A 26,350-nucleotide genomic window follows, 5' to 3' on the forward strand; every position below is an offset into this window, starting at 1 on the left:
TTTCAAAGAGTCATAAAAATTATAATCGTTCTTCTCAGTTCATTCAATCCCATGTAATTAGCACTTGTTTTGCCTGAATCCAGTTTTACTACTAGTCCTGGAAATTCTTAGTTCAGCTTTAAGATCTTAATCGGAAACCTATACTTGTTGAAGGGGTGCAGGATAGGATGCCCCAAAATATGCCACTTTAGCATAAAGACTGTTTTGAGTTAAAAGTATTAAATACCCAACAGATCAGGGTAAAGCACTCTGCCTCATCCATAACTGCCTAAATTTACATTGGGAAGGAGAGACTGCAAAGAAAAAGCCATGAAAAAAAAAAAAAAGACCCCTTTACCTAAGGAACTCATCTGCATAATAGGGCAACCCTGTTTTTCCAAACATCTTCCACTTTCTTGCTAATGGATTCCTCCCCTTTGTGTCCTCAGATTCTACCTCATTTAAGCCTCATGGTGCCTCACTATCTCTGAAATTTCATCTTGGTGTAGATTCCCCATTCCTACCCCTACTAAGTGTCACTTTCTCCCATTAATCTGTCTTATGTCAATTTGATTCTAAATCCAGCCAGAAGAACCACAGGGCAGAGGGAGGTCTTCCTCCCCAACATTGTCCAAAGTCCTTTCCATGAATCTCCTTGAAGATGAGGCACTTTTGCAAAATACTTTTATAAAAGCATCAGAATAAAACAATAACTGTCTGTAAAAAGACTTAAAGATGCTCATTATTAAGGACCTAATGAGAGATTAGTGTAACAGAATTGACAAATTTGGTTATTTATGTAACATGCAACATTTTAAAATAATGAGAACTAGGACTTATAAGCAACATTACACCATATCAGATTTCCAAGAATCTCACACAACTTCTGGAACATTTGCAACATATATCTATGATATATACCACATACAATATATACAAGAATAAATACAAAATAAGGCTCAGTAATACTTTTTTGACAATGCTTCCTGATGTGGAAATATTAGGGTTCGGAGCAGTTAGGAAAGAATTCTTGAGACATCTTTGTGCCAAAAGGTGGTTTTATTAAAACACGGGGACAGGACCCATGGGCAGAAAGAGTTGCACTGGGGTTGTCACAGATGACCAATTATATACTTTCAAATTGGGAGGGGGTTAGGGATGAAGTAGGTCTCTAAAGAATTGTTAAAAGCAATGTTTCCAGAACCTTGAGGGGGCTAGCTATTGTTAGGAAAAAGTCATTACTGTAAAATAAAACCTTAGCCATGAGAACCTTTAGATATATATCAGTGGGCCACATGGTTGGAGGATACTGCCAACATATACATGTGGTAGGGGGAAGGGGGGAATAAAGGACGTTTCCAAAGTAAATTTTATATGTCAAAGTAGACTTATAGGATTGGGGCGGGGTGGGGGGGGCGGATAATGTTAAGCTAAGATTGGCTTTTGCCCTTAGCAAAGTTTCAACAACCAGGCAGCGGAGTTCCTTGAGGAAGGTCACGCTATCTGTTTCAAGGACTTGTCAATGGGTTGTAGGCAGTAAGGAAATTTAATTTTTTTCTTTTGCTTTTGTTTCCCATTATCACTTCCCATATAATGTAACAAATCAGATAAGCCCGACTAGTTTAACATCTTCTTTTTATAATGAGAAAGAACAAAATCTTTGGATTTGTTCCAGGAACACTCTGGAATATACCGAAGTTAGCTCGGAGTTAAAGACTTCATTTAGAATTTGATTTTGAGGGGTACCTGGCTGAATTAGTCATCAGAGCATGCAACTCTTGATCTTGGGGTTGTGAGATGGAGCCACATATTGGATGTAGAGATTACTTAAAAAATAAAATCTTTAAAAAAAAAAGAATTTGATTTTGGAAATTTGTTAAAAATATCAAAGATTTTAAAACATTTGGTCAAATAGGATCATTGGTCACTGTGAAACAACATTTAGTTATCTATCAAAATGTCAAAGATTTCACAAATACAGAAGGTTACACAGTTCTGAGAAAAACCGCTCTTCAAGTATCTATAGACTAAGTTTAAGTAACCAAAGATCTGATAAAGACAGCAAAAGAAATTTATTTGATAAAAAGGTCATTTAAAAGGTAAAGAAAAGGGGTACCTTGGTTAAGCACCCAACTCTCAGTTTCAGCTCAGATCATGATCTCAGGGTCATGGGATCAAGCCCCACATCAGGCTCTGTGCTCAGGGCAGAGTCTACTTGAGATTCTCTCTCTCTCTCCCCTTCTACTCTTGAGAGTCTCTCTCTCTCTCTCTCTCTCTAAAATAAATAAATAAATATATCTTTTTAAAATAAATAAATAAAAGTGGTGCCTGGGTGGCTCAGCCAATGAAGCATCTGCCTTCCTTCCCCTCAGGTCATGATCCCGGAGCCCTGGGATCAAGCCCCGTATCAGGCTCCCTGCTCAGTAGGGAGTCTGTTTCTCCCTTTGCTCCTCACCCCACTCGAGCTCTCTCTCTGCCTCTCTCTCAAATAAATAAAATCTTTAAATAAATAAATATTTCTTTAAAAGATAAAGAAGAAACTTTGTTTACAATTTCTTAAAAGAACGATAGTTCAGGAAAACTGTCCTTTTAACAAGGAAAGAAACGCATTCTAATTTTGTACCAGCTTACTTTTGACATTAAAACTAATTTAACTAAATCTTTCCAGCCCTGATCATACATAAAATGCCTTTCCTAAGATTCTTTCCCCACATTTTACAACTTTCTTTTTCTTCAACAAAACACATACTTTCTTTGCATATAAGTATGTTTCCTTTACTACTTCCAGTAGTTCTAATTACATACATTAATTTGAATTCTTAACCCTTAGAAATCTTATTTTTTATAATAAGTAAAAGGTTGTAAACTGTTATACCAGCATTCTTTAGATTGGCAAATTTATAAATACATTTCATAACTTCTCAAAGCATTTGCCTTTTGAACTTTCCAATATAGCACCTATACATCCAAATATCTTTACATTTCTTTGTAAGGAGAAACCAAAAATAAACTTTTTCAGTAATTAATGTTTAGTATTTATCCTGACTTGGAAATAACATAGAATTTAATGACCACCCACCATTTAAATTAGCAAAACTTAGTTTTCTGGTACTAAGTAGAAATTATTTAAGTAGACATAAATATGCTGAAAAGTTCATTGATGAACTTTTATTTTACTTACAACTATTTAACTCACTTGTTCTTAATAATTATGTTCATATCAGTCTCAAAATTTTACAAAACACTAAATAGCTAACCATCACCTTATCTTTTTTGCTGAAAATTCTGCAACAGGTATCATTTGACATTTAGTAAACCTTTATAGAATATAAGTACTATATGTAATACTGAAAACTAAAAAAACAAACAAACAAACAAACAAAAAAAACCCAAAACCTGTTTTAATTAAACCAACAAGCTTAAACTAGCTTTAATACCAAGTTTTTTTCCCAGATCATGTGAACATGAAATTTATTTGGATTTTCTATTATATGTCTGAGAATTTATGTAACCACTTCATTTTCTTTAAGCCAATTATTTAGAGTTCTTTTACAAATCAATTCTGGCAATACCATTCAGAAAAAGAACATACCACAAATCTACATCACATACACACACAAAGACACATAAAAATAGACACAAAGACCTTATAGCTTGTATTTTAAAATTACTGCCATGAATTAGGTACAACGGTATAAAACTCACTAAGTATAAATAAGTTGGATCTACTTAAATGACTTTCCTCCTTTCATTCTCATTTTAATAGAATTATCTCCCTGTAGAAATACAAATGAAAACACAATGAGATACAACCTCACACCTGTCAGAATGGCTAAAAAGAACAACTCAGGAAACAACAAATGCTGGTGAAGATACAGAGAAAGGGAACCCTCTTACACTGTTGGTGGGAATGCAAAATGGTACAGACTCTCTGAAAAACAGTATGGAGGTTCCTCAAGGAGCTAAAAATAGAGCTACCCTACAATTCAGCAATTGCACTACTAGGTGTTTACCCCAAAGATACAAAATGTAGTGATCTGAAGGGGAAACTGCACCCCAGTGTGTATAGCAGGAATGTCCACAAGAGTCAAACCATGGAAAGAGCCAAGATGTCCACCAACGGATGAATGGATAAAGAATGAATACTTACCGGTTACATCGACATGGATGAAACTGGATGGTGTTATGCTGTGCAAAATAACTCAATCAGAGAAAGACAATTATATGGTTTTACTCATATGAGGAATGTAAGTAACCATACAGAGGATCATGGGGAAGGGAGGGAAAAATGGAATGGGAAGAAATCAGAAATAGCAAGAAACCATGAGAAATTCTTAACTATTGCAAAGAAACTGAGGATTGCTGGAGGGGTGATGGGTGGGCGGATGGGGTACTTGGGTGATGGGCATTAACGAGGACACATGATGTGATGCATACTGGGTGTTATAAACAACTGACAATTATTAAACCTTAATCTAAAACTAATAATGTTCTGTATGTTGGCTAACTGAATTTAAATTAAAAAACAAACAAACAAAAAGATTACTTCCCTGTTTTTTTTTTTTTTAATCAAAAACATGGTCTACGTAAGAAAAGGTTCTGGAGAAGACCTAAGTTACAACATTTATGTCTCAAAGGCACAGGAGAAAAATGCAAGTTCCTCCAAGAAGGATTTCTGTTCTCTAAGGTCACTATTTACAAATGTTTTCAGAGAAATAGGGGCTGTTTGACAACTGGGAAAAAAAAAAGAGGAGTAGACTTTTTTTTTTTTTTTTTAAGTAAGCTCTACACCCAATGTGGGGCTTGAACACAGGACTCCAAAAGTCACAAGCTCTTGTGACTTAAGACAGCCAGCTGCCCTGGGACTGGCAGACTTTTCATTGTCTCTGGGGCCATACCTCTGTTCCTATAAAAACTAGATTTGTAAAACAAGAGCAACTGTTTTTAATTCCTCAAAGAATTGGGTTGCTGTCAAATGATCTCAAAGGACTATTACAGGCCCTCACCTATGTTAGAATGCTTTTCTTTCCCGCTGGGTACATTTAGATTAAGGGAGAAGGTGTAAAAAAAATTCCCACGAGGCTCTGAATATCACCTTCCAACTTAACCGAATATCTGACTGTGAAGTTATTAAATCCTTTCAAATATTTCACAGGTTTCAGCCAGGACAAACAGTAAATGTTGCTGGCAGCATTAAACAACCTAAAAGGTGTCAGCAAAGATGGTACAAAAGATACTATCCTCACTGAGACCAAGAGTCACTCCCAGAGAGAGCCAACAGCAAGGACAGATAACCTGAATGTCCTAGGCAGGCAAAAAAGCCAAACCCAAGTTTTTCAAATAAGCAAGAAAGCAACAGCAATCCCTGAGAGAATCAACTGGTTTATATTTGAAAATAGACAATGCGAAATTTTATTCCCCTCTCTGGACTGGGCTCAGGGGGTAATCTATTTAAAGTAGATTGTAATCTATTTAAAGTAGCTGGCTGAGGGTTACAAACCCCAGCAGCTCTGGCTGGCTGTGTGTTGCAATTCACCACAAACATGGAACCACTACTCCTTGAACTACAAGCCAGCACTGGCCACAATGCAGGGAAACCCTCCCCCAAAGGATCTGGGCAGGTCCACACCTCAGGGGCCTCTGAAGTGTGGAGCTTTGAAACAGAGATATGCCTAAGATAAAACACAGGAGTGTTGCCCCCTTTGGCAGGCAGACAGCTCTGACACAAGCAGGGTGAGGCAGGGAGCCAACTGAAATCAGGGACACAGCAAGGATCTTTCCACATCTATAAGGGCTCACGAAAGAAGGGTGATGTGCATTTCCCAATCCAGACATAAGAAGACAAGGTGAAGTCATTTTCTTCTGTCACCCACCAGCTTGATCCACTTCAGTAAGCTAAGGAGTGCCAAGTGGAGAACAGAGCCCTATACCAAGCTCAGTCCCCTTCCCTCTCACCCTTCATGCACATCTCCACTGGAACAATCCCACCTGAGAAACAGAGCAGCAGGTCCATCCCCTAGAAGACCAGCACAAACCCACATAGTGGGATGATGACACAGTGCTACAAAACAGTCAACTCTAGGAGAAACAGGATCTAGCAACCTCTGGGGTTCTTTTTACTTTTTGTCGGTTTCTTTTTGTTTTTGTTTTTGTTTTTTTTTGGTCTTTTTTTTTCATGTTTTGTTTTTAGATATAGAAAGAGCATTTTTAAATTTTTTTTTATATTTTATATTTTCTAATCTTTAAACCTTTTTGTTTGTTATGAAACAAATAAAAACACACCTAGGAACTACCTTCCTAGATGTATTTTAACTTATATTCCCTTTAACGTTTTTTTCACTTTTTCATGTTTATTTATTTTTTGCTCTAATTTCTTTCTTCCATTTTTTCTATCATTTTTCCCCACCTTAATGGCAAGACAGAGGAATTCATCCCAAAAGAAAGAACAGGAAGAAATGACAGTGAGAGATTTAATCCATGCACGTATAAATAAAGTGTTTCAACTAAAATTCAGAACAACAACTATAAGGATATTAGCTGCGTTTGAAAAATCCATTGAAGACATTAGAGAATCTGTTACGGGAAATAAAAGAACTAAATTTAATTAGGTTAAAATTAAAACCGCTCTTATTGAAATACAATAAAAAAAGGAGGATCTGGGGTGCCTTGGTGGCTCAGTTGGTTAAAAGTCTGCCTTCAGCTCAGGTCATGATCCTGGGGTCCTAGGATCAAATCCCACATTGGGCTTCCTGTTCAGCAGGGAACTTGCTTCTCCCTCTCCCTCTGTCTGCGGCTCCCCCTTCTTGTGCTGTCAAATAAATAAATAAAATCTCTTAAAACAAAAATGGAAGCTCTTTGGGTGCTTGGGTGGCTCAGTAAGTTAAGCCTCTGCCTTTGGCTCAATCATGATCCCTGCATCCTGGGACCAAGCCCAGTGACAAGCTCCCTGCCCAACCTGGACTACTCCTTCTCCCTCTCTGCCTCTTAACCCCACTCAGGCATGTTCTCTCTCTCCCTCGCTTGCTCTCTCTCAAATAAATTTTTAAAAATCTTTTTCAAAAATGAAGGGATATGTGACAACCAAACCAACCCTGCGAACCTTTGAGTCAAGAGAGAGCCCAAAAGTAACAGAGACCAAGAAGGAACAGAGACAATCTATAGGAACAGTGACTTTACAGGTAATACAAGGGCATCACATTCATATCTTCCAATAGTTACTCTGAATATAAATGGACTAAATGCCCAATCAAAAGATATAAGGTATCAGAATGTATATTAAAAAATAATAATAATAAAACCTAGGGGACCTGGGTGGCTCAGTGGGCTCAGGTCATGATCACAGGCTCCTGGGATCAAGCCCCACATCAGGCTCTCTGCTCAACAGGGGGCCTACTTCCCCCTCCCCCTCTGCCTGCCTCTCTACCTACTTGTGATCTCTCTCTCTCTCTCTCTGTCAAATAAATAAATAGAATCTTTTAAAAAATAAAAAATTAATAAATAGATAAAACAAGACACACTGATATGCTGCATAATTATAAGAGACTCATTTTAGCCCTACAACACCTCCAGATTGAAAGTGAGAGAGTGGACAAAAATTTACCATGCTAATGGACATCAAAAGAAAGCTGGATTAGCCATACATGTATCAGACAAACTAGATTTTAACCCAAAGACTGTAATGGCACATGAAGAAGAACACCACATTATACCAAAAGGGTCTATTCCAATATTTATGTCCTGGGATGCCTGGGTGGCTCAGCCAGTTAAGCATCTGTCTTTGGCTCAGGTCATGATCCCAACCTCCTGGGATTGAGTCCCACATCAGGCTCCTTGCTAAGCAGGGATCCTGTTTCTCTGTCTGCCTACGGATCCCTGCTATGTGCTCTCTATCCGACAAATAAATAAATAATATCGTTTTTACAAAGGAGTAAATATTTATGCCCCTAACTTGGGGGAAGCCAAGTATATAAATCAGTTAATAACAAAATTAAAGAAATTCATTGATTATGATACAATATATAGTAGAGGACTTGAATACCCCATTCACAGCAATGGACAGATTTTCTAAGCGGAAGATCAACAAGAAAACAAGGACTCTGAATGACACAATGGACCAGATGGACTTCACAGATATACTCAGAGTATTTCATCCTAAAGCAGCAGAATACACATTCTTCTCAATTGCACATGGGACATTCTCCAGATCATATACTGAATCACAAATCAGCACTCGACTGGTACAAAAAAGACTGAGATCATACCATGCATATTTTCAGACCCCAATGCTCTGAAACTGAAAGGTCAACCACAAGAAGAAATTTGGAAGGACCACAAATACATGGAGGTTAAAAATCATCCTACTAAAGAACTGGATGGGTCAACCAGGAAATTACAGAAGGATTTTTAAAATACATGGAAGTAAATGGAAATGAAAACACAACAGTTCTAACCCTTTGGGATGCACAAAGGCGGTTCTAAGAGGGAAGTATATACCAATACAGGCCTTTTTCAAGTAACAAGAAAAGTCTCAAATATACAATCTAACCTTATACCTAAAGGAGCGGGAAAATGAAAAGCAAATAATGCCTAATTCCAGCAGAAGATAGAAACAGATTAGAGCAAAAATCAATGATACATAAACCAAAAAAAAAGAAAAGAAAGAAAGAAAGAAAAAAAGAAAAGTTTGAACAGATCAGCAAAATTAGGAACTGGTTCTATGAAACAATTGTCTGGCTAGAGGTGTATCAAAGAGAAAAGAGAAAGGACCCAAATAAATGAAAGAGGAGAATCAAACCGAGCACCACACACATACAATTATAAGACAATATTATAAAAAAAAAAGACAATATTATGAGCAATTAAAGCCAAAAAATTAGGCAATCTGGAAGAAATGGATGCATTCCTAGACAAATGAAAACCAAAAGTGAAACAGGAAGAAACAAAACCTAAACAGAACCATAACAGCAAAGAAACTGAAGCAGTAATCAAAATCTCTCAACAAACAAGTGTCCAGGACTGGATGGCTTAGCAGGGGAATTCTACCAAACATTCAAAGAGAATTAATGCCTATTCTTCTGAAGCTGTCTCAAAAAATAAAAATGGAAGGAAAACTTCCAAACTCATTCTCTGAGACAAGCATTACCTTGATCCCAAAACCAGGCAAAGACCCCAACAAAAAGGAGAATTTACAAACCAACATGGATGCAAAAATTCTCAGCAAGACACTAGCTAATATAGTACGTTTGTCAAACCATTATATTAAAGGAGTAAAAGGATTATTCACCACAACCAAGTGGAATTTATTCTGGGCTACAGGGGTGGTTCAACATTAGCAAATCAATCATTGTGATATATCACATTCACAAAAGAAAGGACAAGACTCATATGCTCCTCTCAATTGATGCAAAAAAAAAAAAAAAAAAGACAAAATACAGCATCCTTTCTTGATTGAAACTCTCCACAGTGTAGGGAAAGAGGGGACATGTCTCAATATGATAAAAAGTCATCTATGAAAAACCCACAGCGAATATCATCCTCAATGGTGAAAACCTGAGAGGTTTTCCCCTTGAATCAGGAACAACAGAACAGGGATGTCCACTCTCACCACTGTATTCCAACATAGTACTGGAAGTACTACACTCAACAATCAGACGACAAAAAGAAAAGGCATCTGAATTGGCAAAAAAGTCCTCAAACTCTCACTCTTTGCAGACAACATGATACTATATGTAGAAAATCCAAAGACTCTACCAAGAAATCGCTAGAACTGATAAAGAAATCAGCAAAGTCAAAGATATAAAAGCAACCCACAGAAGTCTATTCGATTTCTATACACTAACAATGAAGCAGCAGAAAGAGAAATCAAGGAATTGATCCCAGTTACAATTGCACCCAAAACCATAAGACACCTAGGAAAAACCTAACTAAAGAGATTTCTGTACTCTAGCAACTACAGAACACTAATGAAAGAAATGGAGGAAGATACAGAGAGATGGAAAAACATTCCATGCTCCTAGACTGGAAGAACAAATATTGTTAAAATGTCTATGCTTCCCAAACCAATCTACATATTCAATGTAATCCCTATCAAAATACCATCAACTTTTTTCACAGAGCTGGAACAATTAACCCTAAAATTTATATGGAACCACAAAATACCCCAAATAGCCAAAGGAATATTGAAAAAGAAAACCAAAGCTGGTGGTGTCATAATCCTGGACTTCAAGCTATATTACAAAGATGTACTCATCAAGGCAGTATGGTTCTAGCACAAAAACAGACATATAGATCAATGGAACAGAACAGAAAACACAGAAATGAACCCTCGCCTCTACGGTCAACTAATCTTTGACAATGCAGAAAAGAATATACTAAGACCCTTGCCCTGTGAATGAATATGAACCATTTTATCTTGGAAGACACTATAAGCTAAAAAGAAGTACCAGGAAACCAGTAATATAATCTCAAGTTCCTTTACCAGGATTGATCGGCTTAGGTTTTAAGGTGCCCAGGAAAAACTCAGCTGCTTTTATTGGGGGAAATGTGTTTCTTTCAAAAGGAATTAGCATTTTTTCTGATTATGTAACCTTTAACAAACCTTTAAGGCCATTTGTTTAAGGATCAACTTACTAAAAATTTTTCAGTTTTACTAAATTTGGTATAATAGCAACCATAAAAATTTCTTGAATTGTTCTGCATAAGAAATCATGCAGATATGGTAGAGAGTTGCTGGTTCTTAAATGGTAATTGTAAGAATTCCTGCCCTCTGAAGAAAAAAAACTTTTTGAATTAAAAAATAAAAGCCTACAAATGAAAAAAAAAAAAAAAAAAAAAAAGAGTCTTTCCAACAAATGGTGTTGGGAAAACTGGAGAGCAACATGCAGAAGAACGAAACTGGACCACTTTTCTTACACCATACAAAAATAAGTTTGAAATGGATGAAAGACCTCAGGGCGCCTGGGTGGCTCAGTTGGTTGGGTGACCACCTTCAGCTCGGGTCATGATTCTGGAGTCCCAGGATCAAGTCCCGCATCGGGCTCCCTTCTCAGCGGGGAATCTGCTTCTCCCTCTGACCTTCTCCCTTCTCATGCTCCCTCTCTCACTCTCTCTCAAATAAATTAATTTAATTTAATTAAAAAAAAAAGAAATGGATGAAAGACCTAAATGTGAGACAGAAATCCACCAAAACCATGAAGGAAATCACATTCAGCAATCTCTTTGTCTTCAGCCACAGCAACTTCTTGCTAGACATGTCTCCAAAGATAAGAGAAACAAAAGCAAAAATGAACTACGGGGATTTCATCAGGATAAAAGCTTTTCCATAGCAAAGGAAATGGTCAAAAGCAAAGGCAACCTATGGCATGGGAGAAGATATTTACAAATGACATATCAGATGAAGGCCTAGTGCCCTAGAACTTGGTCACTTGGTGGCTCAAGTGGCTAAGCATCTGCCCTTGGCTCAGGTCATGAACCCAGAGTCCTGGGATCAAGTCCTACATCAGCTCCTTGCTCAGCAGGGAGTCTGCTTCTCCTTCTCCCTCTACCTCTCCCTCCTGCTCATGCTCGCTCTCTCTCTCTGTCATATAAATAAATAAAATCTTAAAAAAAGAAGTTTTCAAACTCATCACCCCAAAAAACAAAAAGTCCAGTCAAGAGACCATCAAAAGATATGAACAGACATTTCTCCAAAGAAGATGGCAACAGCCACATGAGAAAATGCTCAACAACACTCAGCATCAGGGAAATACAACTCAAAACCAAAATAAGATTCCACCTCATACCAGTCTGAATGGCTAAAATTAACAAGTAAGGAAACAACAAATGTTGGTAAGGATGCAGAGAAAGGGGAACCCTCTTACACTGTTGGTGGGAATGCAAACTGGTATAGCCACTCTGGAAAACTGTAGGAGGTTCCTCAAAAAGTTGAAAATAGAGTTACCCTATGATCTAGCAACTGCACTACTCTAGGTATTTATCCAAAGTGCACAAACATAGTGACTTGAAGGAGCACATACACCCCAATGTTTATAGCTGCAAGGTCCACAATAGCCAAACTATGGAAAGAGCCCAGATGTCCATCGACAGATGAATGAATAAAGAAGATGTGGAGTAATAAATATACAATAAAATATTACTCAGCCATCAAAACTATATAAATATATGTAAATATATATACACGTGTGTGTGATGGAATATTACTCTTATGTGGAATTTAAGAAATAAAACTGATGAACATACGGGAAGGGAAGAAAAGATAAAATAAGATAAAAACAGAGTAGAACACCAATCACAAAAGACTCAATGATAGGAAACAAACAGAGTTACCAGAGGAGAGATTGGATGGGGGGAAGGGATAATTGGGTGAGGGGCATTAAAGAGGGCACTTGATAGAATGAGCACTGGGTGTTACATGCAACTGATGAATCACTAAATTTTTCCCCTAAACTAATAATATACACTATCTGTTAACTAAACTGAATTTAAATATAAATTTTTTTAAAAAGTTGAAAAACAAAATTTAAGCAATCCCTTAAAAAGGATTATGAAATTTTAATTTTAAAAATTTTGATGAAGTGCCTCCCCTTACAACTTCATATATGTGGAAGATATGACCGGTTTAGTATTTAACCACTTCACTGACACACTAATAACTAAAGGAGCAGGTCTAACTTAGTTCCCATTATGAAATAGCATAAGTTATACATCGCTTAATTCTTTTTTTTTTTTTTTTTGCTCTTTTCTACACCTGTGTTATACGTGAGACTTGATTCATCTTTTTTGCATGGGATTTTAGATTAAAGAGGAAATGATAACTTACAACATTTTTATATTTGAAAGATAAATGAGTAAAAAGATTCAATTTATATGGAGCTTAAAATAGTTACCTACTTTCTCCCTTCTCAGACCAATCTTTTAGAATGGAATATTAATTATAGTTAAAGGATTAACTTAAAATATAATTGTCTTTAACACACTTGATCTGAAAGTATAGTTTTCACTAAATTTCTTCCCATTTTTATAGGTAAAACATTAGTGGAACATAGCAGGGGGTAAGTTTTTCCATTTTATTTTTTATTGACCCTGGCTGGTATGAGTAGTCTTTTGGGGTTTGTTTGTTTGTTTGTTTGTTTTTGCCTTATACTTGGTGAGAAGTCAAAAGAGAAACTCAAGACATGACAGATTACCTTCTTAGCAGTTTAGTCTCTTTCATTCCAGCTCTTACTTCCTGCCCCATCCTGCTTTCCTTACTGCCCAGATTAATTACGCAGCCGATTTTATTCTTTTTAAGTTATTTTTTTTTAATAATCTCTACAGCCAGTGTGGGGCTCAAGCTCATGACCTCAAGATCAAGAAATGCATGCTCTTCCAACTGAGCCAGCCAGTAGCACCAATAGCCTATTTTTTTAGTGTTTAAGTAAAGTCACACGTTCCTACTTTGAGAACATTAAAAAAAAAAAAAAAAGAACATCAAAATCACTCTCCACTTCAGAGTGTGCTTTGCTTCTCTGTGAGGTTATACCTTAGGGATCTTTTTTTCCTTTAAATTACTGATAAAAATGATCTTGCTTTATGTGTTATATGTCCTGAAAGCATATTATTTTGTTAAATACATATTAGAAAAAATATAAAATAATAAGGAAGGCAAGGAGGTAGAACGATTTTTAGAAATCTGCATGGATTCATTTGAGATCTATAGATGAGGTTTTTTTCGACATTGTTTAGTTAAGGTGTGAAGTATTTATTTAACCTTTCTAATTAACATTTTTTTAAAAATTCTATGTTTCTGAAATAAGGGAAAGAGTCACTGACTTTGAAACTAACATTTTCCTTTTTTAAATGTCAATTTTTGCTTTGGTTTTATGATAATCAAAGATAATTTCATAGATTAAACAGTCTATATGCATTGATCTTAAAAAGCCACACTTTAAGTGCTATATTCACCCTGAATATTTAAACTGTCTCATGATATGGGTTTTTGGTTTGTGTTTGATACAAATGAATTTGTTGACTAGACATTAGCTTAGTAAAAAATTATAAACTTCAGAAAAATAAGAGTTCAGCAAAGTTGCAAAATACAATCTCAATATAAAAAATCAATGGTATTTATACCTATAAACAATGACCAATACATAAATGCATTTTTTAAAAACTGTGCTAATAGGGGCGTCTGGGTGGCTCAGTGGGTTAAAGCCTCTGCCTTTGGCTCAGGTCATGATCTCAGGGTCCTGGGATCAAGCCCCACATCTGGCTCTCTGCTCAGCAGGGAGCCTGCTTCCCCTTCTCTCTCTGCCTACCTCTCTGCCTACTTGTGATCTCTCTCTGGGTCAAATAAATGAATAAAATCTTTAAAAAAAAATGTGCTAATAAAACCATAAAAGACTCAAGTAGAGAGAACAAACTGAGGGTTCTTGGAAGGGAGGCTGGGGGGAGCTAAATGGGGTGATGGGTATTAAAGAGTACACTTGTAATTAGCACTGGGTGTTGCCTGTAATCGATGAATCATTAAATTCTACCCCTGAAACTAATAATACACTATACATTAACTAACTTGAATTTAAATAAAATCTAAGGGGCGCCTGGGTGGCTCAGTGGGTTAAAGCCTCTGCCTTCAGCTCAGGTCATGATCTCAGGTTCCTGGGATGGAGCCCCACATGGAGCTCTCTGCTCAACAGGGAGCCTGCTTCCTCCTCTCTCTCTCTGCCTGCCTCTGCCTACTTGTGATCTCTGTCTGTCAAATAAATAAATAAAATCTTTAAAAATAAATAAATAAAACCTAAAAAATAAAATTGCACTAATAGTACCAAAAAGAATAAAACACTTAAGGAATACATGTAACCAAGAAGGGGTAAGACTTTCACAGTGAAAACTACAAAATACAGTTGAAAGAAATTAAAGATCTAAATAAAACGGAAAGAGAGCCCATGTTCATGGATTGGAAAAGGGAAACTTAATCTTTTTTGAGAGAGAGAGTGAGAGTGCAGGGAGAGGGGAAGAGAGAGAGAGAGAGAGAATCTTAACCAGGCTCCATTCCTAGCATGGAGCCTGACCATGGTCTCAATCTCATGACCCTGAGATCATGACCTGAGCCAAAATCAAAAGTCAGACACAACTAACTGATCCACCCAGGTACCCTGGAAAATTGATATTAAGATGACAATACTCTCCTATTTACAGACTTAATCCAATAAAAATCCCAGATGGCTGTTTGCAGAAGTTGACAAGCTAATGTTATTATTCACATGGAAAGTCAAGGAACCCAGAACAATTTTAATACTCTTGAAAGTTAAAAAAAATTAAGGACTTCACAAGCTACAATAATTAAGAAAGTATGGTACTGGCATAAAGATAGCACACACATCAATGGAAGAGAATTCATAGTCAAGAAATAAACTCTTACATTTATGGTCAACTGAATTTTTTAAAAAGCCAATAAAATAGAGTGGAAAAAGAATAATCTTTCAACTAATGGTGTGCTGGGACAACTGGATATCCACACACACAAAAATTAACTCAAAGTTAACCACAATTTTAAATAAAAAAGTTAAAACTAGGGGCGCCTGGGTGGCTCAGTGGGTTAAGCCACTGCCTTCGGCTCAGGTCATGATCTCAAGGTCCTGGGATCGAGTCCCACATCGGGCTCTCTGCTCAGCAGGAAGCCTGCTTCCCTCTCTCTCTCTCTCTGCCTGCCTCTCCGTCTACTTGTGATCTCTCTCTGTCAAATAAATAAATTTAAAAAATCTTAAAAAAAAAAAAAGTTAAAACTATAAAACTCTTAGAAATAAATCTTCATGGAGCACCTGGGTGATTCAGTTGGTTAAGCCTTTGGCTCAGGTCATGATCCTGGAGTCCCAGGATAGAGTCCCACATCAGGCTCCTTGCTCAGCAGGGAGCCTACTTCTCCCTCTGCCTGTTGCTCCCCCTGCTTCTGCTGGTCAAGTGCTCACTCTCTGTCTCTCATGAATAAAATCTTAAAAAAAAAAAAACAATCTTAGAGAAATAAAACTAAACACCCACAGGGCGCCTGCGTGGCTCAATGGGTTAAAGCCTCTGTCTTCAGCTCAGGTCATGATCCCAGGGTCCTAGGATTGAGCCTAGGGTCTTGGGATCGAGCCCCGCATCGGGCTCTCTGCTCAGCAGGGAGCCTGCTTCCCCATCTCTCTCTCTGCCTACTTGTGATCTGTCAAATAAATAAATAAAATCTTTAAAAAACAAACAAACAAACACCTAAACATCCAAATACCATATGACCCAGCAATTACATTCCTGGGCATTTATTTTAGAAAAAAGAAAACCTATGTGCAAACAAAAATCTGTACACAAGTGTTCATAGCAGCTTTATTCATAATAGCCAAAACTGGAAACAGCCTGGAGGTCCTTCAACAAGTAAAATGTTGAGCCAACCTGTAGTAAATTCATTCCATGGAATATTACTGAGCAATAAAATGAAAAAACTACTGATACACAACAACTTGGATTAATCTCCAAAGAATTATGCTGAGTGAAAAAAAGAGAGAAAATGAATCCAAAAGATTACAAACCATAAAATTCCATCTCTATAACATTTTTGAAACAATGCAATGTTTAAAATGGTGAACAGATTAGCGACTACCAGGTGTTAATGGTGAGAGTTACTGGAAGGGAGTGGTATGATTATTAAAGGGATCCCTGTGCTAATGGAACTATGCAGTATCTCTAGTAATGGTGAATACATGACCCTATATATGTGTAAAAATGTACAGAGCTAAACACAGACAACTATAGGGAAATTTGTACAATATAATTGGATTGTATTAATGTCAATATATCTGTAGTGATGTTGTTTTACAGTTTTGCACATGTTGCTATTGGAGCAAACTGGGTGAAGGATACAGGAGATCTCTATTATTCTTTACAACTGTATGTAATTCTACAGTTATCTCAATTTTAAAAAGTAATTGCCTCTCAGGGACAGAATTACACACAGGAAAGAATAGGGTACGGATTGCTGGTTTTCAGGAGAAACTTTATTGTCCTATTTTACCTTATTTGTAGACATATATTATTGATTAAAAAGAAAGAACACCTTCTCCCTTAAATGAGGTATATGTGAAGTATTTATTTGACAATAAATGTTAGCTCTCTTTCCCTTCTATTTAAGGATGATGTAGACTAAGACGTCAATACTAAGTAGTCTAATTCTGAATACAGCCACCAGTAAATCTCTAGCCCTATGAGATTATCAAGGGCTAAAACTGGAATCTTAAGGTATTCCTACAAAAATAACTACGAGACAATCTCTCACCATCATTGAACAACTTTAAAAGTAAGCCTCCTAGTCCTTCTTCAGCAAGTTGAAAGAAGTAATTCCAGGGAAATCTAGAGGCAAAGTAATAGAGGATGTACAATAGGTTTGTCCTCAGATAAAAATCCTTTCATTATCATGGCGTTTTCTTATTAACTGCTCTCATTACTGCAAATATGGAGGGCTCGTGTGTTCAGTATATCATTTCAAGCATTCTCATCATTTAAGCATCAGACTGATGCTGAAAGATAGGTATTATTTCCATTTTCAAGACAAAAGAGCTACAACCTAGAAATGTAATCAGAGAGCTAGTAAGCAACATGTCATTATTTCCCCCCATGTATGTTCAATTACAGAAATAAGGATTCTAGCCACTGACCCTGCATTATCTCATCTTAACAAAAGTGCCTAACAATTACTATAATGTGCACCTTCTACACAAAGAAGGTACCACTGGCTGAGTTTCTGACTGGTACTTGGGAATTCTCTGAGTATCTGGGAATTCACTAGGACATTTTTAAGTCTCAAGCCCATTCATTTCATCAGTCACTAGCTTGCTCCCAATCACGATGTCTCCCCTACCATTCTGCACTCTATGGCCAACAACTCCAGTATTGCTTTTCAAGCATTAAGTCTCCTTCCTTTCTACCAATTCACTCTACCAATCACCAATCCACAGGGCTACTGTAAAAAGACCCCAGAATGAGAACCTCCTTCCTATTTTCTTATTACATGTTCCTGGGCAATGCTGGTAAACGCTTTTAATCATTCCCTAGTCCTCTACTCACACACACATACAAACACATACATACACCAATTCCATACCCACACTTCCCTTTATATCTCTCCATGTCACTATCCTAATTCATGTCATCACATCTTCCCCAAGGTTAAAATCTGCTGTATACCCCTTCCCTATGGTCTCAAAAGAAAAATGTTCCCAGTCTCCAAAACTAAGCCCCTTCTGTAACAGAATCCAATCTTTCTAGCAAAGGGTCCTTATTCTCTACATTGGCTCCACCCCTCTTGCTTCAAAAAAGCAGAATGTTCCCCTTTCCTGAGAAACACTTTTCACTTGAAATGCAGCCCTATGTACTCATCAGTTCAAACTGACATATACATTATATTTAATACCTACCATCATACCCTTGCCATTATGCAAGAAGCACCAGAAATAAAGTAAGTTTTTTGATGAGAACCCAAAAAATGAAGAAAGGAGGGTGTCATTTCAGGAAGCTGTAATTTGCCTTTCCTCCCTTTGAGAATCTTGCCAAGATAGTTAGTTTTCTCCTTCAATGGGAAAAGAGTGGAGAGAACAGGGAGAGCTATAAACCAGCCTGAGGAGGCAAAAGGAACTGTCAGTAAAGGGGAAGACCAGGAAATCCCAAAAGGTAAGTAACTGGGACAGAAAGGGAGTATTTGTGGTCATTCCTGGCTTTTAGCAAGGAAAGGGAACACAAAGCACAAAGGAAAAAAGAACTTGGAAGGGAGAGCGAAGGGGCCTAAGGCAGGAGGGAGCAAAAAACTAAAATACTCCTAGCCTTTGAGCAACTGCCTGCTCCAATCTCTCCCTGGGACTGAAGTTTCACATATCTGTACATCCTAACATCAAGTAAGAACCAACTAATTCTCCTCAACCTTTCTGTTTTTCAGAGGTTCAACTTCTGAGACACCACTAATTCTCCCCTCTTCATCTCTGAATTCCTGGTGCCTATCTCATCTTCCTTTTATAATTTATCAATTCAGTCCTCTCCCAACACCATTACCAATTCTACCACTTTAGTCCCTGACCATATCAACTGTCATCTTAAGAGTCCGGAAAGATCTCTGTGGCTTGTCCAAAATCACAGAATTAGTTATTTGCAGAGCTGAGGCTGGTACCCAAGTCTTCTACGTTATTTCCCTATGTTTCTTCAGAGCTAGATACTTGCAAATCTTCTGAACTAGTAGCCCTTCCATTCATTCATCAGATATCTATTAAGTACTTAATATGTACAAGCAGTTTTGGCAGGTGTTGCGGGAACATGGGGTGAAGACATAATTTAAAATGTCACATCATTAGGATAGGTACAAGTAAACCTAATATAAGACCTGAAGCTGTGATACAGACAAAGTTACAAAGGAATACAGAATAAAGTTTACTTACAACTGGGATGATCAGAAAAAGGTGAGATTTGAAATGGACCTTGACAGATGATCAAGTTCCAATAAGCAGAAATGAAAGAAATGGCATTACTCCAAACCAAGAACATGAGCAAATACCAAGACGCAAGAAAGTACAGTGAAAACAATCATTTATTTTACCTAAATGATAAATAACGAACAAAGCTGTAAAGTTAAGGAATAAGGTATGGCCACATTGTGGAAGCTGTGAATAACAGGCTACGAGAGCCTTAACAAAAGCAAGGTCTTCGTGACCTTGGGCAAATTACTTAACTTCTCTGCTGTGCCTCCATTTTCTTGTCCATAGAATAAGACTAATAGAACCTGTTTAATAGGATTGTTGAATTAAATGAGTTAATACGAGTAAGGCTTTTAGCACAGATTAAGTCCAAAGTAAATGATTATATAGTCAATAAGAAGAAAAACGATCCTTAAGCAGAGGAATAAGAATATAATTAAAGTGGTGTCTCTAAGGGAAAATCATCTCAGAAGATGGAACAGGAACATGCTACATGGCTGGTACCACAAAAACACTCCAAGCATGGACCTGACCTAGGGTGGAAGAGATGGTATGTCACTTCTGACACTGTTATAAAAGACACCAGGGCCTCTTCCTTAGTCCATCCCTCTCTTTCTCTTCAGAAAGCCAGTTGCCATGTTGTAAGAACTGCCCTATGGAAGAGGCAAGGAACTGACACTTGCCAACAAACACGTGGGTGAATTTGGAAGTGGATCCTACAGCCTTATTGACCCTTTATTTGACTGCTACTTGTAGGAGACCCTGAGCTGGAACCAGCCAGGTGAGCCATTCCCAGATTTCTGACCTTCAGAAACTATATGAAAAAAGAAGCATTTGTTTTAAGCTGCTTCAGTTTTGAGACAATTCACTAAACAGGAATAGCTCACTAATACAATTATTGAAAAGAAAAACTCATAAATTCTTGCAAACTGATAGAATAAAGTGGGCAGAACTGAGTCTCAATTCAAAAACTAACATTTCTAAGTTATATTTAACGCCTGACATTAAATTTTTGGTTGCCAAGGCATCCATTCCAGAAGATATCCATCTTGAATAAACATAGCACCAGTTACATCACAATTACTAGCAAATCAGCATGATAAGGAATTAAGCCATCCCTCCTCATAAAGGTCCCTCTGTCAAAAAACCCTTGATAACCTATATAACTGACCATCTGAGTGACCCAGCTTCTTCCTTCTGGTACCCTAATTCCCACTCTTAGGCTTTAAATTAGCCAATAAAGAATGAAGCTCCAAAACCCTATATGCCCCACCCTCAGAATATAATAAAGGCAAACCCCAGGTTCTCTTGCCTCCTTCTCCCTCAGACTCCCTCAGCCTCGCAGCAGGGCCATTGGGTATGCAATATACCTTCCAGGACCTGAGTAATAAATCTCATTCTTCAAAGTTCCTTGATGGGTTTTTGTTGAAGTGCATCCTGCAATCATAATAACCACAGGGTCTGCTCAGCCACAACAGTGGCTCTGGTTGGAGGAAATGGATTGCTACAAGTAATCTGGTGGCCAGGCAAGTGCCTCAGGCACTCCTAGCCAAGCATCACTATGAATAGGCTGAGACCAACACAACCCAGAAGAAACGTTAGGGCTTAGTGGACTAAGAATATGAAATTGATGACCTCATAATACACAGAGTTTAAACTGAGCTCAAGGAAAAGTCAGCTATATAGCAGAGACAACTAACATAAATCTATGAGATTGCAGAGAACAAATCTGTAAAGTGAGAAAAAGCACAAGATCAAAAAAAAGGACATGACAGAGAAAGAGTAAAGAGAAGTAAATATGGGGTGCCTGGGTGGCGGCTCAGTTAAGCATCCAACTCTTGATTCTGGCTCAGGTCATGATCTCAGGGTTATGAGATTGAGCCCAGAGTCCAGCTCTCCTCTCAGTGGGGAGTCTGCTTGAGATTCTTTCCCTCTCCTCCTGCCCCTTACCCCCCTCATGCACTCATAATCTCCTCTCTATGTAAAAATAAATCTTTAAAGAGAAGTAAATGAGCAGATGCAAGACAGAAAGAGAATCAGGAGAGCAACAGTCTGGGATACTTGCCCCCCCCCCAAGAAGAATTAAAAGAAAGTGATCAATGTGTCAAATGCTACAGTGACCATGAGTTAACAAGTTCATGTAATTCCTTGATTTCTTTTCACATTTGAATATTTCTGGAATTGGAATGTGTCTTACAATCAATAGATATGTCTGACATAGGTTTCTTTTATTCCTTTATGATCACTTAAAATATTCACAGTGTCTGACAATCAATTATATTCCAGAAGCAAAGAAACATAATGATACGGAAGTTGAACCAGTATATATGGACTATTTTTTTCAAGGAGTTTGTTTTCTTTCTCTTTCCTTTTTTCTTTAAAGGAAGAGGAGTCAAAAAGAAGGCACTTAGAGACATCTGGGTGGCTTAGTCAGTTAAGCCCAACTCTTGATTTTTCACTCTGGCAATAATCTCATGGTCATGAGATCAAGCCCCTAACACCCCCCCCCCCTCCCGCCGCATACACACACCGTGGGCTCTGAGCTAGGCATGGAACCCCTTAAAACACTCTCTCTCTGGAGACAAACCATAAGTGACTCTCAATCTCACAAAACAAACTGAGGGTTGATGGGGGGAGGGGGGTTGGGGGGGGTGGGGTTATGGACTTTGGGGAGGGTATGTGCTATGATGAGTGCTGTGAAGTGTGTAAACCTGGTGATTCACAGACCTGTACCCCTGGGGATAAAAATATATTATATGTTTATAAAAAATAAAATTAAAAACAAAACAAAAACAACACCCTCTCTCCTTTTCCCTCTGGTCCTCCCCACTACTGGAATGCTCTCTCTTGGAGGAAAAAAAAAAGGAAGCACAGTGTTTGCTTTTCAAAATTTTGTTTTAGTATGCTGAGACAACCATGTTTCTGAGCAAGGAACTTAGAAACAGCTTACAAAGGTAATGGACACGTGAATGCCAAGACAAACACAATTCAGAGGAGAAAAGGGTGTACTCACAAATACAGGTACAATCATCTAAATATCATTAATGTAGTATTTCCAGACACTGTGGTGTAAGTTGGTATACACAGTTTGGCCGCGGTTAGCTTCGGACTCGGACTCCTCTCCTACTGACCCAGGAATAGAAGAATCAGAAACACTTTAGCATAGAAAGGAAAAGTGTGGCAACAGAGATATCTGGGGCGGGGGGGCGGGGGAATGGCACATCCATTGCAATATCCACCGCTGTCTTCGAGTGTTACACGACAGTCAAAAATAGACAATGCCAAACACTAGCGAGGGTAAATATATTTCACACGCTAGTTCCAGATTCAACTCCTGCTCACTCATTCCGTCACCTCTTCCCCTTCCCAGGGAAGTGGCTCTCCCCTCCGCGGACGCGGCGGTTATTCTTCAGGCCCTTCCATCCCACTGGGAAGGCGCCCTCGACCGCCCGCGGAGGACTCAGTCCGCACACCTGGGCAAGAAACAGACCTCAGAAGAGGCAAACCGCAACGCTTGTTCTATCTGTTCACCGAAAACCTGCCGCAGCCTAGCGAAAGATCACCGTCTACACAGCACCCACCTCTCAACCCTACCAGCCTGAGACCAGCCACGCGCTCCTTGCGCCCCGTCTGCCCGGCCCATGGGGAAGAGAGGGGAGTGGAGACAGGCTGGCGCGGGGTGGCGGGAGGGCTCCAGAGTGACCAGGAATAACAGCGGGCCTGGTCTCACGCAGGTTCCCAACCCATAACTTCCTTACCTTCCGTCCACTACAGATACCTCTGTGGGGCATCTCTAGGCACACCGCAGGCGCCCACGCGCTCAGGATCCCCCAAAGTCGCGCCTCTTCGTCCAGGGGCCGGAAGGCTGCCAGTCTCCGAGCGCTCAGGGCGCGGCGTATAGCGCGCAGCAATTGGCTGGCGCTGGGACAAGGGGACGGGATTTGGCCGGCGCCCTCCCCTCCCGGCTCCGTGCGCCACGCCTGCGTTGTGATTGGAGGACGTTCGGGTATGGGGCGGGACCTTTCAGCCTCTTGACTCCACAGACTTAATATGGTGGGGTTGTGATCCCCGTAGTCAGTGTTCACCACCTTTCTGAGTATGGAAAGGGGTGCTCCGCTGCTCATGGCACTTATCCCTGAGGCTCGGGATTTAGCGGAGTGAGCGCTGGACGGGCTGCATTGCTGCCCATGGAGTTACTGGTTGGAGAGATGCTGGGCGGGTTTTTGGCAGGGGGGGTTGGGAGGGGGCGGGGGGGGGGGGCGGGAGGGTAGGGATGGGGCGGGGGCGGACAGGAGGGAGGGTCAGACTCCAGGAGTTTTTCAAATAAAGTTCTTAGGCAGTCTGTTTTGTCAAGCAACAACTGACCTTAAAAACTCGAGGGGCCTCTGAATGTGTCTAGAGATCAAAATGGAGTCTCTCATGTCCAGCAGGGGCCTGTGTCAAGTAATGACACAGCAGTTAAAGTTACTACAGTTATCGCTAGGACCAGTGGTCAGCTGACACCAAGAACTGATAATGAGCAGAACCAAAGGAAGTCTCCTGGGGCCCAAGACCTATTAAATCCCTTTAAAAAGGGGAGGATTTTGGCAGCAAACTGTCAGATTCGATTCTTCAGACCTGACCCCTCTATATCTGACCACTTCAAAAAGGCAACTGCCGCCCAAGGCTGTGCAGGATTCATCTCCACACAGAGAACCAAGATCCTCCACTGCTTGAGCATAATAAGCAGTAAGTGCTGAGAGCTGACCAGACCAGAAAGAGGCCCTATCTCAACTATGTGCCCCAGACTAACTTAGCATTTAGTTCATTGACTTCCTACACCTTTTTATTATCTTGTTTGTTGTATGGTTTGTCTTATGCTCTCCTCTGTGTGCTGTGTAAGAAGCCAAGTGTAATCAATCACATGGTGAGATATTGAGTTTGGAATCCTGAACCTGCTTTATAATTGTGATTTAACTTTGTTTTATGATTGAATAAAGCTGACATTGTGGAAAGACACATCTTGTGTGTGTGCATTCATAGCGTGCTGATGACAGTGGCTGTCAGTTAAGCCTCCAACTCCTGATTTCAGCTCAGGTCTTGATCTCAGGATGGTGAGTTCAAGCCCAAGGCTCCCAGTGTGGAGCCTACTTAAAAAACACACAACAAAGAAAACTTTGAAGTAGGATACAAATTCAATAATACTTAAGGAGTGGTTCTAGCTGCTAAAACCAAAAGAAAGGAGTGTTCTTTCCCCATCTGCTGAAATGGGAGTAGGTTAGGTATCCAGAGCAGAAATTCTCAAATTTAAGACACATTAAAATCCCCAAGAAGATTTGCTGTAATAGGGATGACTAATTTCGGATTCTGTACGTGTCAGGTGGTGCCAGAGAACTTGTATTTCTGACAAGTTCCCAGATGATACTTGATGGGTGTTGGGCTGGCAGAAAGGGCTACTTAAGATGGCAAAATTTTCCGCCACCAGACCTGAGCTCAGACAGGAGAACAAAGGCCCAAGCAGGAATCTGAGACCCCCCCCCCCCCCCCCCGGGCTCCAGTGGACCAATGGGACCCCGACGAGCAGGCGAAATATCCGAATAAGGGAAACTTGCCAAAAGACCCCTGAGCTCCCCTGGAGACCCCTTAAAAGCCCCCTCCTCCCTGCCTTAGGCGCGACTTCCGCCACTCTGCTTTCCAGAGTCGCAGAACCCCACTGGAGAGTGCCTACCTCCTCCTGGCGCAACTTTCCTGGCTCCCCTTCTCCTGAGCCCTGAAACTTCTCCAGAGAGTGCCTTTAATAAATCTTGCCTTGCACCCACTTTGCCTGGTGTTGTGTTTATCTCACCGGAAAAACTTTACAATGGGGAGAACAAAGATAACAGAAACATAGAAAAAAGTTAAACTTCCTTCCAACTTAAAGCCCATTGACAAGTACTTGAGAGACAGGCAGAAGTATAGCTGCTTTGATGTTAATACTTTGCTAGTGGTGAAAGACAACCTTAGTTTGACATTAGCCTGACCGCCAGGATCCTGTAAGTCACCTTTAACTCAAAAATTCCTTTGGAAACTTCCTTTATCTCTATCCACCCCCACCAAGATATATGTTAGCAATCATCCTCCAAGCATATCACTCACTGATACATATCTAAAGGGTCTCATGACTAAAGTTTTACTGGACAGTATAGTAAATGACCTTTTCCTAACAACAGCTAGCCTCTCTAGGTCTTTGGAAGCCTTGCTTCCAAATTTCTGAAAGACTTAAACTATCCCTAACTCCCTCCAAACTTGAAAGTATATAATCAGCCACATCTCACAACCCCAGTACAACTCTTTCTGCCAACAAGTCCTGTTCCTGTGCTTTAATAAAACCTTTTTTTTTTCCCACCAAAGACATCTCAAGAATTCTTTCTTGACTGTTTGCTGCCAAACCCTAACATTTTTCACATCAATATTATTGATGCTGGTCCTATAACTCACTTTGGGAAGTAGAGGCAACCACCATTTCTTAGATCCCACAAGTGTCTCAGCACTTAGAGAAGTAAATATAAAAACACAAGTGGAAGCGGAGCAGGACTAAATAGAAGCTGAATTAGATGACGAAGTTTAACTAGGTAGGAATATGCTATAATAAAAGTGCCTGTTGTAGAAAAAACTAAATGATGATTTAAGCAAGTTGAGAAAGGGCCAGCCTGGGGAAGAGAAAAGGATTCTTAATAGTACCCTCAGAAGTACAGTGGAAGTAGGGTTTGGTCTTCTGCTTCAATTTATCCATTTTCCCTCTACATTTACCATTATTGCCTCAATTAGGCCTTATGACACAGTTTGACCATCTTATTGCGTCTCTGCTTTGGCTCTCAATTTTATATCTACAATCAGACCTCTCCATGCTGCTCAGCTATAGCACTATTACACTACCTGTCTGTCATTGC

At 39.2% G+C, this 26,350-nt stretch overlaps 1 protein-coding gene across 1 annotated transcript in view; it reads right to left on the reverse strand.

Moving 5' to 3' along the window:
• Nucleotides 1-23,363, reverse strand: part of SPIDR (scaffold protein involved in DNA repair) — a 676,929-nt gene extending 653,566 nt beyond the window's left edge. Inside the window, exon 1 of the mRNA XM_047723664.1 lies at nucleotides 23,201-23,363. Within this exon, the coding sequence (XP_047579620.1) occupies nucleotides 23,201-23,233 (33 nt within the window). The 5' untranslated portion in view covers nucleotides 23,234-23,363. The remainder of the gene's footprint in view (nucleotides 1-23,200) is intronic.
• Between the last annotated feature and the right edge of the window lie 2,987 nt (nucleotides 23,364-26,350).

Source organism: Lutra lutra, chromosome 4 (assembly GCF_902655055.1).
Source record: "Lutra lutra chromosome 4, mLutLut1.2, whole genome shotgun sequence".
NCBI lineage: Eukaryota > Metazoa > Chordata > Mammalia > Carnivora > Mustelidae > Lutra > Lutra lutra.